This window comes from Mugil cephalus, chromosome 21 (genome assembly GCF_022458985.1).
Source record: "Mugil cephalus isolate CIBA_MC_2020 chromosome 21, CIBA_Mcephalus_1.1, whole genome shotgun sequence".
NCBI classification, from domain to species: Eukaryota; Metazoa; Chordata; class Actinopteri; order Mugiliformes; family Mugilidae; genus Mugil; species Mugil cephalus.
This window is the reverse complement of record NC_061790.1, coordinates 15303385-15321404: the sequence shown is the minus strand read 5'-3', so window position 1 is coordinate 15321404 and position 18020 is coordinate 15303385. Positions and strand designations below refer to the sequence as shown.

At 43.9% G+C, this 18020-nt stretch overlaps 1 protein-coding gene across 3 annotated transcripts in view; it reads left to right on the top strand.

Moving 5' to 3' along the window:
• The first annotated feature begins 342 nt into the window (after nucleotides 1-342).
• bcl11bb (BAF chromatin remodeling complex subunit BCL11B b) overlaps nucleotides 343-18020 on the top strand; it is a 29214-nt gene continuing 11536 nt past the window's right edge. The window contains exons 1-3 of one of the 3 annotated variants that reach the window (XM_047573786.1): nucleotides 343-666; nucleotides 800-1107; nucleotides 8782-9162. In XM_047573786.1, the coding sequence (XP_047429742.1) occupies nucleotides 1044-1107; nucleotides 8782-9162 (445 nt within the window). In that variant the 5' untranslated portion in view covers nucleotides 343-666; nucleotides 800-1043. Of the gene's footprint in view, nucleotides 1108-8778; nucleotides 9163-18020 lie in introns of all 3 variants that reach the window. The other 2 variants (XM_047573784.1, XM_047573785.1) reach the window with 2 other exon arrangements.

Here is an 18020-nt window from a genome sequence, read left to right as displayed (position 1 = left end):
TTTCGAAGGAAGCAGCCACCGACGACTGATAATTAAAGTCTCAGCTCCGGGGAGCCACCGCTAGTTGCCCCTAGTGTCCGCAGCTTTAGCACGTCTGTGGTCTCTTACGCGCAAAACGCACTTGAACTTGAACCCCTTCCACGGAGGCAAACCCAACCACACACACACAGTCAGCAGGCACATCGAATGCGGGGTCGCCCCCAAACAGAGCATATTTTATCGCGAAAGTCAACAAGAAGTGGCCTCAACATTGTTAAGAAACTGGGAAACATTGGACCTTAGATTGTTGGAAGAGGAGGAGGTGTCTTGTCTGCCCGCCTGTGCTCTCTCTCTCTCTCTCGCTCTCTCTCTCTCTCTCTCTCTCTCACTCTCTCTCTCAATCAACGAGGCTACTGCCACCAGAGCCAAGAGTTGCCGTTCCGCGCACCGATGCCAAAACGCGCAGGAGGAGTCAGTGCCAAAGGGTCATTTTAGCGCACCACTGCTGAAATGGAAGGACTGTAGGGAATCCTAAAGAAAGACAGCAGACATTTGACCCCCAGATGATATAATTATATCATTAAAATCAAGAAAAGCGAAAAAAAGAAGAACGGAGCTAAATAAGAGCCAGTATCCATCATCGGTGGAGTGCTCCGTACTTCATCTGTCACCACGGTCGCCGCAGAGGTGGGCAGTCCAGGATTTTTTTTATCTGCAAAAAGCTCATTGCAAAAATATTACTGACCTGCGCACATATCAGTTCAGCGGTCGCTTGTAGCCAACTGCTTCATAAAACTACACTTTGGCTTCCTCAATCCAGGTGTTGCTTCCTCCGAAGACGCCGCAGGACACTGTGGACAAACAAATCCTTCCATCCTCGTTGCGCTCCCGTCCGGCCGTTCACCTCCCAAACGCGCGTCAAAGTTACTGCTGCAGACTGTGAATCGCAGAGGGATTAGAAGGAAGGAAAGTTGGTCACCTGCGATCCAGAGAGGACCGACACCACGGTCCAAGCCGACTCCAAGTGCCGTTCACCGGGCGATGCCAGAGTAAATGCCGGGGCAATGTCCCGCCGCAAGCAGGTGAACCCGCAGCACTTATCGTTGACGCACAGGGAGACAATACAAGGTGAGTTTAATGCTTTACACACTCCTCACTTCTTATGCTATTTGTTTACTGGTTTATAAGATTTGCAGTCTTTCAATTGTTTTAATTCGTTGCAATTTAGTCAAATAGTCTATAAATCCACCTTTCTTGGTGAAACATAAAATTAATGACTATGCATTGTTTTTCTGTTTTTACAAGGATAACATAAACGCCGACCACAACAAATTTTTTGAAAATTAATTGACCATACGATTACACGTGAGCACAATAACAGAAAAACACACTTTGTTCGTTTTTAACTTAGACTCAGTCCGAGTCACTTCACAGTTTAATATATTTTGTGTATTTGCCGCGAGTCCCAATTTTAAATGCGCCTTTTCAGCTTCTTAAGACTTTACTACCAGAGATGATCTTATGACATCTACAATGGGGGTGTCTGGTTGAGTGTGTCAGAGTGTGTATGTCTGTGTGTGTGTTTGCAAGCATGCACGCACGTGCGCTAAGCGTGTAATCCAACATTTCATCACGACACAATTTCGTTTTATTCCCCAGCATATTGCAACATGTGTAAATTTGCATATTGATGTGCACTTTGCAAAAACATTTCACAGGTTTCTAAATGTAGTTATTTATTCGGTGAATTTCCACAAGATAATTTAGATTCAAATGTTCTTCTTTTTTTCTTTTTTTTTATTTAACCACCTCTTTACTTCTCTTCCGTTCTGACTCTGTCACACACTCTCACTCATACACAAAGTCTCAAAACATATTTTCCCCCTGACACATGAAGGCCCATAAGTACTTTTCAAAACGGAATTAAAATTTAATTGCGCACGAAAACAAGCTTTTTATTTATTTATTTATTTACTGCAATCACATAGACATACACGCACGCACATAAAGAAAGAAAAACATGACCCACGAGTTAAAAGCAACCTCAACTTTTATTCATGCCACATTTTAAAACCGGGGCTTGCAACCTGTTTACTTTTTCATAACAACGACAAACAAATTAATTAAATTGCGCAGACGAAATCTGTGCCGGGATTTTTTTATTTTATTTTTTTACTTTTTTTGGAGGGGGGGGACATATGATTAAAAAGTCGTATAATCCAATTTCAAATCAATTATATCAATCTAACCTTCATCTCCCAGCGCTCTGCTGTGCCTAAATCCAATTTCATACAGGCCTAATCTGGGTAATTCATTGCAGAACTTCATGATGTAATCTTTGGCCAATCTGCTTTGTGCTGAAAACGGTTAGGTGCATTCCGTCCCACCCGACACATTTAGCATTTAGACAAATCATTTATCCCATTCACTTTGTCTCTCTGTCTCTCTCATCTCACCGACTCCGGGGTTCTCACTTTAAATAATTGCGCAAATTTCAAACGTAAAGAGCGACCTGAAATCAAAATGTTGTCGTTTTTCTTTTTTCATTTTCTGATCGAGGAAGTATGAAGCATCTCCAGCAGCTTTTAGACAGATGACAAATAATGATCCTGTTTGAATATTAATCAGACAGTTTATTCTCTCTGTTGTCATAGTCGCTGTCTGTCTGTTAAAGCTGGAGAAACAAGGAGAGAGAGATGTGATGAGATTCAAACATTTTGAACTTAAATTTCAAACATGAGAACAGTTTCACCTCAGGCATGTATCTGTGTGTGTATATGCGTATGTTTAACATATGGCTGCTTGAATGTGACAAATAATTGCATCTTTTCTCACATATTCCTTCCTGTCCTCAGTGAACAAATTTGGACTAACAGTTAAATATTTGCTTGTGCTCCTTCCAGCCATGGGTCACTTTGTTTGACATCCTTTGGATGATTGTTAGACAAAGCCTCACACAGCACCTGCTGTACAGTCAGCGTTTTCTTAAAAGTGAACCTGTGGTGCTGAATGCAGATACTTGCATAATTAGGCTGGTAATTAGTTGTCACAGAGCTTAGCTTTAGATTTCTTCAATTCTTTGTCAGGTTTAATGTCCCCAGGATCCATGTGTTCTTGCCTGGAGCTTTTTTTTATTTTTTTTTTAAAAAAAGTTATTTATTTATTTTATATTTTATTTTTGAATAACTGCTTTTAGGGATCTTTTTAATCATCCCTGACCTGTCTTAACCAGTCGCAACTCGATAACCTCAAGTCTGGAGACGCTGACAACCGTTTGATTTCCAGCTCAATCATGCAGTCAGTCAGCGTTGTCTTAAAATAGTTATTAGAGAAAGTAGGATGCTGAAAAGCTGGGCAATCTGCAGGGCCAGAATCTCGTCCTACCTGTTCTTTCACTTGATACACAGACTGTCTCTTGCTTTTGAACTGTGGCCTCAAGCGGTGACAATGACCTCAGAGTCATAAGTACGAGATTAAGGAAGAGCTGCACTTGCAGGTGTTTGTTTTGTTTGAAGTCGAAAGCACTGACAGGGCTGGACTTTGACGGGCAAAAACAATAAATAAATTTAAAAAAGCATTATTATCCACATTTAATTGTTCTCCCCCTGCCAGAACAGTGTGTGCCTATGAGAGTGTGTTTGCACAGATGCACTTATTTGCATTATGCACCTAAGCTATGGAAGGAAGGCTTTTAATGTACCTATCATTCAGCGTCTGGAAGCTGCAGCCTGCTGTGGGCTGTTTCCTTAAGACGGGTGGGTCAGGAGAGGACCAGGAAAACTCCTCAGGCTGGAGGATCTGAGGAGGGCTGGGGGAAAACCAAACTGTAATTTGAATGAGTCAACTTAAAACGAGGGCTTTTTTCTTTCTCTCTTTTCTTTTTTTAATATGTACGGGGGTGTCTGAGGAGGTAAACTGATAAAAAAAAGAAAAAAGAAAAACAAACTGGACTGACTATTTTTCACATATTTATTTTATATTTTAACCTCATCAATAGTCTGGCTTGGTTCCACGGTTCAGTGTCAACTGTCAAGCCCATTCACAGGGTGTCTCGTTTCACAAGTAAAAATATGAAGTTACTGCTGGATGCCGACAGGGGTTATCCAGTGAAACTGAACACAGGCTTGTGCCCTGCAGCTGTGGTAGGCCTATAGGTCATGCACTTCTTAGGAAAGGACAGAACCTGAATATCAGCATATTTCTGTAAAGGCTGCTCGTGGAGGACTGTACTGGAAAAGTTCTTGCCAGGCCACACGTCTAGAAGGACGTAGTGTACCTGGAGCGAATGCACTCAGTGCACAAGTATGCGCCAAGAAAGGACAGACAGATTCAGCAGAACGCACAAGTACATATACCAAACTGTTAACATTCTAACAAATCCCATGTACCAACCTATGCCTATATATATACCTATATACCAGCCTATGTTGAAGCTGACCTTCGGCTCACAATTCATTCTTTGTTTTATTAAGACTCCTGTAGAGAAAACATCCTCATGGGTTTTTTAGCCTCAGTGATTCAGCTTCGAGTCACATCCATGACAAAGAGAGACCTATCATACAAATATCCTTATGAATCACACGCAAATTAATGCGGATCGGCTGCTGTTTAGCACCACACGTCTCCTTTGCTCCGAGACTGGTGTGTGTGGATGCAGTCTAATATCAGCAATATTACAGCGATATTCTTTTCTGGATCCAGCCATGGAATTGCCTCGCGATAACTGTTTACTCAAAGAATTGGCATGCTACTTGTGAAACAGTTAATGTTTTCGTCTTTATTTGCACCATATGGCTGTCAAACGATGAGGAGAAACCCACGGTACGCGCTGCAACACCACAGTAAATATTCACACACTTTGTGGTAACCGGATGATAATCTCACAGGAGATGACTGGTGAGCGATTTGTGATTTACTGCGAGGCACTGCAGTTTGTTCTCAGGTTTTCTTTCTGTATTTCACTGTTATTGAACACATTTAATCAGTTTTGCAATGCCATAAAGCTTCTTTTTATTATTATATCGCTAAAATTGTTTGGCAAATTTGATTTATATCTCCAAATGTCATGCCTCATAGGTTGCAAGTCATTTATAGCGATTTGGTGACAAGTCACAGTCAGCTGCAGAGCCGTATTTTGCTCACTTTCAGGCTGATAATCTAAGATTTATGATAAGGAATGAGACTGCTACGGATTAAATGGTGATAAGATAATGAAACACACAGGCCTGGCCTTACACAACGCACACTGTTGCAGCTCTCCTTGGCAATCGCAGCTGAGAAAAAGGGATAGGCTAAGCGAGGCCGCTTGTTGTTTGAATTTTTGATTGCAACCATCTGCAACGTTGCTGGTGTCATTTATTTTCAATGACAGTGTGAATCTTATCCGACTTTCCCTGTGGGGTTTACACATGAGATTGTGTGCGTGCGTGCATGCGTGTGTATGTGTGTGTGTGTGTGTGTGTGTGTGTGCATGCGTGTGTGTATGCATGTGTTCTTTAGCTCAGCAAATGGAAAACAAAGAAAGGGAGACAGGTCTGAACCCATACAGCATGGTCGACTGTCATGTGAGTGCCCATGGCCTTACTCTGCTTTTAACAGCAGAACGGAGTGTGCAGCCGGTTTTAAAATGTTGAGTGAGGTCAGGATTTTAGCGGCAACGGAAAATAGTTTTATGGTTTCGGTTTAATACTGCTTCGGAGCCTTTCATCGAATTTAAATAAAAAGCAATGTTTTGCCAAATAAAAATAAAAAATAAATGCGCTTTCCTCGGCCGTCAACCGACTTCGGGGCGTGCAGTTGCTGAACTGATTTGCACATTTTTCTTTACTTTCACCTTCACAAGCGCAATGAAATAGCAGAAGTCATCTGGCTTACAAGAGCATATAAGGACGTAGAAGAATTAGCGAGACGTGTCATTAATCTCAGAGGACTTGACAGGAGGCCGTATATGTACTTTGGCGTCTTCCACTTACCTTGCTTGTTTTACCTGGCCACTAATAAGAAAAAGACAGGTGAGGACTTTACATTCACTGGGTACATACCAGTTTTGTCATTTTAATTTCAATTTAGCTGTAAGCAAACAATGCATGCAAAGGATTTTAATATTTGCAATAAAAATAGACTCAGGAATCAGCCCTATTTCTTTATTAAGTGAGTTCTTGACGGTCATTTAAATGTATGCTCAACCTTTTACATAAATGGAAATTTTGGTGAAAGAGGCCCATTGTCTTCAGCTGTGTCTCCCATCTGGTACGTATTGTGCAGTGGCAGCAGCAGCAGCAGCAGCAGCAGCAGAAGCAGCAGCAGCACTAGAACGACTGACTGACTTTCTCCTCATCAAACTGATAGGGGGTGCTCTAAGGCTGCCTGACTTAACTCACACTTGATAAGGCAGAGCAGCAGGACTTTCTTTGGGTGAATCCAGCTCCCCGTATGTGTGTGCAATAGAGACAGAGACCAAGAGAGGAGTAAAGTATGTGTGGTATTGTGTTAGACAGCCGGGTTTCATTGCTATCATCAGGCCTTCTCAACGATGGCGTGTTTGACAATGCGTCAGCTATGCTCCTTTACCTATCAGGCCTGTTCCTCTCACATGGGAGTTTATACAGAGGAATTAGACTGTCTGCCACGATGATAGGCTACATTGGGGTGTTATTCTTTTCCGTGTATATTTCCACTTCAGTGTATTTGTGTCCAAGTTTTTTTTGTTCCCCCTGCGAGCATTCCATGTTCGGTCCGTTCTTGCGCACATGTTTTTCTCACACAGGTGAGCCTCGGGAGAGATGAGTGAACGGGTTTCAAAGAGGGGTGCGGTTTTCAGAAGGTGTCCGACTGATATTCCAGCGGCATAGTCACGGTGCCAACTCCCGCTAATTTACTGCCTTCTGCCGCAGGCCATGTTACTCAACCATATGTTAACAAACAGGCCTTACTGTATTTGTCCCCGTCTCTCACAGGGAGAGGGAATCAAGTTCGAATGCCCAGGTGTCTGTCAGCTTGTTGACTTGACGTTGTCTTTCCCTCATTTACGACACGCGAAGATCTGGGTCTCATACCACCTGTCTCGTTTTCAAAGTCAGAAATGAGAGCACGTCTTATTGTTTGCACAGAGATCTCCTGCACCGTCCCACCTTTATGCATTCCGCTTACTGCGCGTGCACATTTGCATGGCTTGGTTGAGCACTCCGGAGCATTGCTTCATGTGAATTATGGTCACAAGCTGTGAACTGTAGGTAAATATGTGTTTGTGTTCCTTCTTTGCCGCCAAAGATTATGAGATGGAAATTATTTGGCAGGCATCCAGGAACCCATCGCCATTTAGAGAAAAGATATTTGGCATCGGATCATCACTCCAGGGCGAAGTGAGACGAATGGAACGCGCGTGCGCACACGTGTGTGTGTGTGTGTGTGTGTGTGTGTGTGTGTGTGTGTGTGTGTGTGTGTGTGTGTGTGAATGCATATGTGGGTGGATGGGTGATTGGCCAGCGGGGAGATTCATAGTTGCAAGGAAAGATAGAAATGTGGTAAAAAGATGTGTAATATTTAGTCAAAATTCTGCCCGAGTGTAACAACTATGACAGGGAGTTTAGAGGGGCGGGGCCTCCCTGACAGTTTGAGACGGGTGACAGGAGATTTTAGGATCTCTGCTCTGATAACTGCACACCAAAAGCACACAAATGAGCACACACCCCCTTTGTCTAATCTTGGCAATTATTAGGGTGTCATGTTTGGAGAAAGAGAGAAAAAGAGGCAGAGAGGAGGAAGGGTGGGGGGCATGTGGGTTCTGGAAGTGGAGCAGCAGCAGAGACAGGCAAGCGCTGCCGTGCTTTTCTCCCAGGCATCAACACCTCTCCCTGGTTACCCGCTCACTCAGACGCCCCTACGGTCTCTGGAGCTTCAGGTTTCCTCTGGGCTCTTTAAAGGAAGACACATTTTCATACTGGTACATCAGGGTAGAGCTCTAAAAAAAATGCAAGGCAGTCCATGAGGGATTAATGTTAAGCTGAGGGACAGAGTCGACGCCATAGGGGAGGAAGGGAGGAAGAATGTGTAATGGTTATTAATGGCCGTGTCAGATCTGTGAAGGATGAGATTTACTCTCTTAACAGGACCCCGGGTTTGACTTTATAGATTTTCTGTCAGCAGAGAATACAGTGTTCAAACTCACCTGAGTCCTGATCCATTCGTGTACACATACTTAGGCATGTTACTGTTTTTTCCCTTACCTCCTTCTCGTTTTTTTTTTTTTCCTTTTTCTGTCTTATTCTGCAATACGCACAAACATGAACACACACACGCGCGCACCGGGTGGATGTGGCCTCTGTTACGCTACACTTTGTTCTGCACAAGCCTCGGCTCCCACGTGGTGAAGGCAGCCGTCTAGTTATGACAGCTTAGTGCAGCAAAGGCCCTCACCGGAAACCCAGCCTGCACTCTGAGATGAATAGCTTCCTGGCCACACGCACAAAAACACAGGCAGATACACACACACAGACACACAGACACACACATATGCACAGGGTCCCACCCACGCAGATCTCTCACGGATAAGCTGCGCAGGTGTTTGTCTAAGCGAAGCCGCTTTGCAGTGGCGTTGTTTTATAGCATGAAAGTGACACAACTGTAAATGTAATGATCATCTTGTGTGGTAGAGAGGGATGGCTTTCATCAGGTAACGACTTCAGGAATAACTAAACACTCTTTCTACCGGTGCCTCTGCCTATCTTTCTTCTTTCTTTCTAAAGAAAGCAGCAATAACAGTGACTGACATCTTTCACCTTCCTCTTCCTATTTCTGCAGCAGAGGCCAATCATGACTCAGGGGCCGGATCTCCATCTCTGGAGTCGTCCTCTCCCAGCCCTCGGAGGGTGGGACACGGAGAGCATGATCTGCTGACCTGCGGCCAGTGCCAGACCAACTTCCCTCTGGGTGATATCCTGGTCTTCATTGAGCACAAGCGCCGCCTGTGCCGCGGGCCTGCTGGCGGTCCGGGGTCCTTCTCCAAGCCTGGGGAGGCTGGCGGCATCATGGGCATTCCCATTTCCCCCAGGGCCAGGTCACTGGAGCTGGGCAGAGGGTCCATCCCAGTGGAAGTGGGCATCCAGGTGACTCCTGGGGGAGAGGAGGATGAGGCGAGGAGGCTGACACCGGCCAAGGGGATATGTCCCAAACAGGAGAGAGGAGGTACGTAGAACAAAGTGTCCAATGCCTTTAGAACAGCCAATGAGCATCTGAATAATAAACACGGAGACTTGAAGAGAGCTCTCTTGTCGGTATAGATTCACATGTCTTAAGCGCACATAGGTGCACTCAAGACATGCCTACACACGCAGGCATACGCACATCTCTCACCTGTCCAAGACAGATAGCTCTCTTTAAAGAATCCCAGCTGTTTGTTATTTTGACAGTGGCCTTCAGGAGGGATTAATGTAGCCTGAGATGATTTTATTAGAGTTGCACAGTGCATCTATTCTGCTCCATTATAAGTAAAACATCACAGACACACACCAAAAAAACCACACACACACACACACACTCATAGGCCTGAAGGACTTCTTCAGCTGAAACCAATTGTGAAAGGCGAGGAAGAAGGTGATAGAGGAGCCGCCCCCAGAATGAGGGAGCGCGCGTGTTTGTGTGTTTGATTTTTTTTTTTAAATTTATTTATTTATTTTTTTCGCCCGTGTGAGAGCACATCACGTGTCTGAGCGTTTGTAAAGAAATCCTGCAGCATATGAAGAGGTTAAGAAAGCTGATTAAAATTCATCTGCGTGCGTGGTGAGGAGAAGGGGATTAATAAAGCAGCAAGGCCGTTCATCTGGCTATGAGGGGAAGGGGAAGGGGAGGGGAGGGAAGAGGAGGGGAGGGGGCGGCAAGGCCTGTAGACTCTGCCAGCGCTGCAGGGAAGCCAATTCAAAGTTATCAGAGGAGACAGTCACCATCGCACCCAAAAGCTGGGAAGGCCATCCAGGATTACACAGACGCCAGTAGACTAAGAGGGAGTTGGTTTAAAGGGAAGATGGCTGCATTGTAAAAGTTACCATCCAGAATTTCATGCCAGATTATGCAGTTATCAGAGAAACTGGTTACCACAGTGTTACACTCGTATGTCATGGTCAGACTGAATAATGTTAGATTTTGTCGCTGCAGACATGGACAGAGACACGGTTCAGGTAGATAGTTATAATTGGCAAATAACTCCCTCTGCGTCTCCGGCACAGCTAAGTGGTTATACTGGTTTAGCATGTGTTAACACATGTAAAAGGTGTGAATGTAGACGTCATGATAACAGACCGTGGCTGCTTGACTTCATGGCCGGAGCGCAGAAATTTTTTGAGTGGTTAAAAGTCCACAGTCTGCTCACCTGTGACCAAACCGTACCCGTGGTCAAAATGCAGAGAGGCCCCGTGGTTTGATTTTATGTCGCACGCGAATATTCGTTTCTTAAAGACTCTCGGAGACCAAACGCATTCACCGAGTTTTTTCATTTCGGCATCAAAGCTCATGAAGACGTCTTTTGTCATCGCAGCAGAAACCAGTACATGTGCATGGTTTCTGTGTGTGGCCTGCAGCTGCGCGTGTGTGGCCACCATCTAGCACGGTGGGAGAAATCTATTGCAGGGGATCACAAACAATATGTGACAGCGCAGTTTCGGGTGTCACTGGTAATTTCGGGGGGGGAATCAAAGAATGCCTTTTCTCCAAGTGCAGAAGATTTTTCGCAGATGAAAAACGGGTCGAGTTTAAAAAGTGATAACTAATCTCCTGTCAATAATGATAATGTGTCTTTTTTTAATTGTCGAATGGAAATTTAATGAGCAACACAGAGGGGAAAAAACATTCATGTGGAAGCTTTGTAATAATAATAAAAAAAAGACAAGTGCATTTGACATGGCATTTTTGTCTGTTAGGTGGTCAAAGGAAAACACTCAGAGTCAGTGAGTGAGTCAGCCTGTTAGAGCGGCAGTCAGTTAGTCATTCAGACAGACAGTCTTATCACTAAGAGAACAGGACATGAAAGCACTCCAAGCGCCAAATGAAAGAGAAGAGGAGAGCTTTGTTCGACACATTAGATTGCCACTCAAGGCAGTCTCAAGTTTCAACCAAATTAGATTACATTATTAGGTCTAATTAAGTCCAATGTGTTAGAAGTACTCACACTCACACACGGAGACACACACACACACACACACATAAGGAAGCATCTCATTTGCTTGCACATATTGAGGAACTTTGGGGCATACAAGCTAATACGCGGATATTTCAAAACGTGCCGAAAGTAAGGACTGCGTGTCAAACTTCTCACATGCATTTCCATGTACACATGCTAATGATGCACAAAATACCGCGCGCTGTGTGCATAACATAATGAGGCTTAACCTCGTCCTCTCCTGGATTGTTTTTTCTCTCTCCTGGCGGTGTTTTATAACATCCTGTCTGGCCTCTTTGTCTGTCAGCCTGCTTGCTTAAACTGCAAACATGCTGCAAGGCTAGCAGATTCAACCCCAAAAGGTGCAAACGCGCTCACATGGACGCTAACGCACATGCAAGCACATGTGTACTCCGCTGTACACACGGCGTCGATGAAAAATGGCCCCTTCTCTGCCCTGATTTTTTTTTTTTCCCAGAGTTTCTTCTCTTGCTGATGCATGCACTATGTGTGTGTGTGTGTGTGTGTGTGTGTGTGTGTATACGTGTGGGCTTTGTTGCAGTATGTTAATGTGTGTATGTGTATGCGTGTCTGGTATGGATTTGTATATGTGCGAGTGTGGCGTCTGTGAAGAATGATGCGTGTCATCAGGCAAGCGAGAGGTTGTCGCTAGGGAAGTGTTACCATACTAAGACGACCCTGGCCCTGCTTTGAACTCCTCCCAGGACTGCTGTCGATCCCCCTTAGAGTGCTTTGAGACGTCCATACGGGCCAAGTCACAGCATGACAACCCCTCTCTCTCTCTCTCTCTCTCTCTCTCTTTCAGACTCATTCTCTCTCACTCACAAACACAGTAAATATTTCATGAGGCGACGTGAACGACAGCAACATCCTCAAACATCTCTCCCTGCATCTCCCTCCGTCCACCTCTCATCTCCCTTTTGTCACTTCTGTGGGCACAGCGCTACATCGCGTTAAAGATTTGGCTCTTTTTCTTCTGTTTTTCTTCCTGACAAAAAACTTGCGACGGCGACGTGAGGCCGACACACCGGCGCTCTTAACTGAGCCACCCCAGCACTGGATCCGCGATCAAAGAATACAAACGAGACACCCGCCACTTTAGAACCGTCACACCTCCATGTGGAAAATAATCTGCGGGTGTGAAAGTGTGTTAAGTGCACGGGGGCATTTTAACGCGATAGGATCAGTTTGTATTCATGAGCTAATGGGCAACGAGGGATTTTGTTTTTCACCTTAAATGAGTCACAGTGGTTTTTTAGATGAAAAAAGCCTGTGGTGTCGCTTACACAACGTATCAAAAGTGATAACGACCTTTGTGCTCAAAGAGGTCAGACCGGCAGTGTTTGACACTTGTTTCACTGCTTCACCGCCGCTCTCACTAAATAACTGTGACATTCCAGTTTCCACACCTCTGCACTGGATTTGAAGGTGTCCCTTTTCCTCTCTCTTCTTCTTACCCCCCTTCTCTCTCTTTCTCTCTCTGCCCCCCCCCCCCCTCCATTTTTTTTTTTTTTTTTTGCCCCACCACCCAATGCTCCTTTAATCACCTGGCTTGCTCTCATTTCCATATTAAATAGGCTTTAATCATGAAAAGCAATCAGGCTTTTGCATATTCATACCTTCCCCTGTACGCCGGCTTCCCTGTCTCGCTCCAGTGCCAAGCAGCCAGTAATCAGTAGGCAGGCGGCGTAATGCCATAGCCCCGGCCCATCGCATGAAAACACACACACTGCGTGAGTTAGAAATAACTTCACATGCTACTTACGTATTATCTCTACTCCAAGAGAGAGGGAGAGATAGAGGGAGAGGGAGAGGGGTGAGAGATAAAAAAAGAAAGATGGCGAGACTGATCCCTGATTTGAGCGGCGAATATTTGTACAGAGGCTCAAGGAAAAGTCGATTTGCATAATGACTTTGTAGTTTTGCATTAATCACATTTGCATATGAAAATGCGTTAATTACTCCTGATGATTTTTTTTTTTTTTTTTTTAAACTTGCTTCATTTGATGTCCAAGCTCTGGGGTTGTGATTAGGGGTCACATGGTGGGAGCTGTGTAGCTAGTGCGTGCACGCTTGTGTGTTTGTGTGTGTCTGCAAGAGTGTCTTCCGTGTGTGTTTGTGTGTTCGTACAAGAGTGTTTTGAATGCTTGCCAGGGAATTTATCTTGTGTCTGCTGTTAGGCATGTGTCTATTTTCGTGTTCTAATTTGCGCGTGTGTGCGTTTTTCTGCAGATTCTGCGAGTGGCAAATATTTCCGTATTTCTCTGTATGGGGGAAAAAAAGAACTAGTCGTACGCTCTCATCTCCAGTCGAATACGCAACATTTTTTGACTAACCTCAACACACACTTTTAGGTTCTGGTTTCACGGCCCTAGGTTTAGATTACTGATTGTGTTAATGATTTTTTTTCCTGAAACAATGCAATACACAAGGGAGCAGCAGAATTATTATTTTTTTAAATATTTTTTTTTAATATTAATATTTGAGGTGAATTGTTACACATAAAATAGATTGAGTTCATGTACTGCAATAACAATTAATCATATTTTATGCTTCTCGTTGCATATAATCGTTGGTGTTTTTTCCCCTTTATGCCACATACGAGACAGGAACTAGAAGCCATTTGCAACCAGCTATAGACTGAATGTAAAATTAATAATTTTCCCAACGGCAATTTCAAAAAATGTATCTTCTTAAAAACTACCAGAAGAGATTAGGATTCTCACATATGGAAACACAACACAACTGACCTTTTAATTAAAGTAAATTCCTTAATTTACAATTTTGTATCTAAATGAACATCATGGTTCAGAAACACATCTGTGTGTGTGCGCAATTACAGCATACGTGTTCCTGCCTGTGTATGGGCCCCTAGTGTTGCTGGCCCATAACACTACACCTCAGACAGGACCACCCCAGGGGCCGTCTGACTCTGCTTGTGTCTGTCTGCCTGCTCCATACAGGAGGGTCAGCTAGGTCTATAAGGGAGCTGCTAAAATGGCACAGCTGCATGTGCACACTGCTGTAACCGTTTCATGCGCGGCAAAGTATGTGTGTGCAGGAAAACAGAAACATACATGCAGCAATACACACACGCGCGCACACACACATTCTGATAACAGCCGCACACACGCGGGAAAAAAAAATATGTACATGCAAGAATGCATACAATGGCTCTCATCTCCCATTAAGGCCTGCATCTCCCACCAAACACACTCACGCACACACACATACACACACGGCTTAAAGGCTCCCACATGAAGGCATCAAACACTCCACAGCCAACTTTATGGCACTCATATGGCAGCAGATTTGATATTTTCCTACCACAGCGGGGGAATAAACCTCGCCACTAATTTGGACTGCGAGCGCCACCGCTAACTTTCAGCATGTGCCGACTGACTGTGTCCTCCAGATGTGTGGACTCTTTGCTCCTTAACAGCCTTGCTGAAGAGGCATTAGAAACCTCACACCCTGTCCCTGCTACGCATGGCGACCGATGACGGTGCCTTGGTATTCACACACACTTTTTGTGTGGGGATTTTGAGCGAAGTTGCCGATGTGAACTTCATGGTCTCGACGCTGTGGTCCACAAGTTGTCTTGTGTCGACGGGAATCCGCGAGCGTGTTTATGTTCTTTGTGTAAATAGCTATAATCAAGGTATTTTGACTGCTGCGCCGACAGCTACCCCTCGCTTTCCCTTTCTACTGGTGACATTTGATAACAGGTGCACTATTATCAGTGCTGAGTAATGAGGAAAGTTTTTTTTTTTTTTTTTTTAAAGAACATACTGTTCTACATAGAGTAAAAGTGTAAGTATTTCTGTGCGTGTACACCTGCAGACAAGAACCTGCACGGCAACATGTACACCTTCCTCCTCTGGTAACACTCGCCAGAAAAAAAAAAATTGCGTTCAGTCATAGTGTTCAGCTTTAGTGCAGGCGACTAGTGTATAACATATCATATGTCCCTTTCAGGAGTAAATGGGGAGAATTTCTGACCAGGGCATTCGCTCCCATTTATCTTTTGAAAAGTAGCATGTGTTTGCTGTGGGGAAGAAAAGGGCTACCATTAGTATTTGTGAAAAGGGAAAGAGATGGTGCTTGTTAGCCAGTCAGACAGGGGTAATCCTACTTACAACACTGTTGTTGTTCCTTTCCTCTTATCTTATTAGTGTCCTGCTCTGACTGGGTGGGCTTGTGGCAGAAGAAAATAAGGAGACAGCGTTTATGCCGTATTTTTTCCTTTTACAGGCTGCTTCACCGCAAGATATATTGAAAGCCTTTCATGGTACGCTTACGATTCCCCTTATTTCATCCACTTATTTGTCTCGAGCAATTACTCAGAGAGAAAACACTAGACCCAGACAAACACATGACGAACGTAAGCTGCCTTTATGTTGGTTTGCCTTGGTGCGCCAAGAGCGGTATCTCGTATACAAACAACACATTATTCATGCCACCTTCATACACACTATGCAACCCTCAGAAACACAGTAGCGATTTACTGTAAGCAGTAAAAGTTTTGTGAAGGAGGGAAAACTGAGAACAAAAAAAGGCAGAAGTTTGGGCGCAAAGGTCATAGTCACTTTCGTTTTTAATCTAAAGTTTGCCCTTTTAACTCACAAAGGCACAGAGATAGACTTTTAATTTACCCAACATTTTTGATGTTTCTGGGACTATGAATACAAAAAGAAATGGAGTTTATTTCACTTGTGCTCAAAAAACTAGCCAATAGTAACGCGTCTCTCTAGAAAATAGTGCCCCTGTCGCTCTGGATAACTCACAGAACACACTTTGAATTGAAAATAGTGATAGCTTAGGAATTACTTAGAGACACTTTATTTGGAATCACATGCTAATGTTTGCTAATGTTTTTTTCGCTTTTTTTTTTTTTTTTTTTTAAGATCTTCTAAAGTAAAGTAGTTGCTTTGGTTTTATTCATTGTGTTTTATTATTATCATTACGGTGGATTCTTTCCTCCTTTGACTTTACCTCTTAAAAACTGACGTGCCTTCTGCAGGAATGGGAAAGGAACATCAGCTCCGGTCTGTTGAAAAGGGCTTGCACTGTCATGTCCATAGATGGCATTGCAGACGGGGAAGTTAACTGCTCAAGGTTAAGGGGCTACACTCTCCTTGCATGCTGGCGTAATTCATACTTTTCCAGAAAGCCCTCTTCTCTGTGCCGGTCTTTCCCAGAGAAGAACAGAGCAAGCCAAAATGAAATAAAGCCTAAGATGTTATCAGGGTGATTGGTGCCAGCGGAGCTTGTCTGAGCCTGTGGTCTGGCGGGGCAGTGATGGCCCGTACCAGTGCTTGTATATGTGTGGGTGTGAGTGTGTTTATGTGTGTGTGTGTGTGTGTGTGTGTGTGTGTGTGTGTGTGTGTGTGTGTGTGTGTGTCCTAGAGGCACTGGATAGATGAAAGCTTTCTTTAACCATAAGCTATGCAGGAGCTGTGCCAGGAGTAGGAAATGTATCAGCGTGATAACAGCCAGAAAGACAGAGAGAAAACGAGAAAGAAAGAAAGAAAGAATGAAATGAAAGAGAGGGAGACAGAGGGAGAGGCCACATGGAACCCACAGGGGGAGGCCTGGGGCCAAACTCAGCCCCATCATGTCACTTCATAAATATGTGCTGGGTGTCGAGTGATGAATCTATGTTCATGCCTGCATTTGAGTGCGTACGGGAGAATCTGAGTCTTTGAGAAGACGGCGTGAGGCAGGAGACCGTTTGACACACCTGAGTATGTTTCGGGACGCGTCGGGGAGAGAGAACAGAATTCCCCTGGAGACACGACCGTTGCAACGTTAATAATGTCGTGCCGCTGGCCTCCGCTGGATCACAACAAGACCTTATAGGAGAGATTCGTGAGGAGATAAAAACAAAAGACAAAGACACACATAAAAGAAAAAAAATACACTCACTATATCAGTCAATAGTTCACTTATCTGGACTATTGACTGATATCTTTAACCAGCATATTTAGAAAGTAAAATAATTTTTCCTTTTTTATTGCCCTAAGCAGTGTGATGCCTTATGTTAGCAGTCCTACACGTTATATTAAGATGAGAGTATATGACAATATTGAAAGATCAACAGTTCTTGTGTAAGGTTTTTTGTTAATACCATTTTCAAATTTGTTAGGTAGACACGACTCTACAGCCACCAGCCGGTTATCCGACATTAACATAAAGGCCGGAAACATCACGGCACTGTGCAGACTTAACAAAAGCCCAGCAGCCCTAAAGCTGTTAAAGTTTTTTTTTTTTTTTTTTTTTGGTTGTTGTTATTTGTTAAATCCATAAAAAATACTGAAGTGCAAATGAATGAATGGCCTGGCTCACTGTTTGCTGTGCTCCTCCTGGCAGTAACCTTTCTTTCTTTTTTTTTTTTTTAACAGACAAACATTGGAGCCTTCTCAAACTATTAGTTTAAGAGATCTAAGGATATCACATACCCACCTCGTGCATTTTAAAATGAGCTGCTAGATCAAGGGGAACCGAACTATACATACAGTCGTCTGTAAATACTACTATCCATTTTTTTTAATCACCCTTCACTTTTGTTACTTCAGATTAGTTTAGCTAATAATAATGAGACAACCTGCCAATTTGTGCCAAACGATGGAATGCTCCGTGCGCTCTCTACCCTGTGAATCTCACAGCCCGAATTAATTTCAAGTTAATAGTGAATTAGATCACCCATGTTTTTCCCTCAGTCACTGGAATGGACTCTGCAGCTTGTGTGAAGCATGCGAGGGGCAAGTTTTATAGTGAGTTGATTAGGCTGGAAGGGCTTGTGTGCCATTCAAGGCCGTGGCGGTATCTTCCTGTGGGCTGCTAGTTAAGCGGGACTGGCTCCAATGGG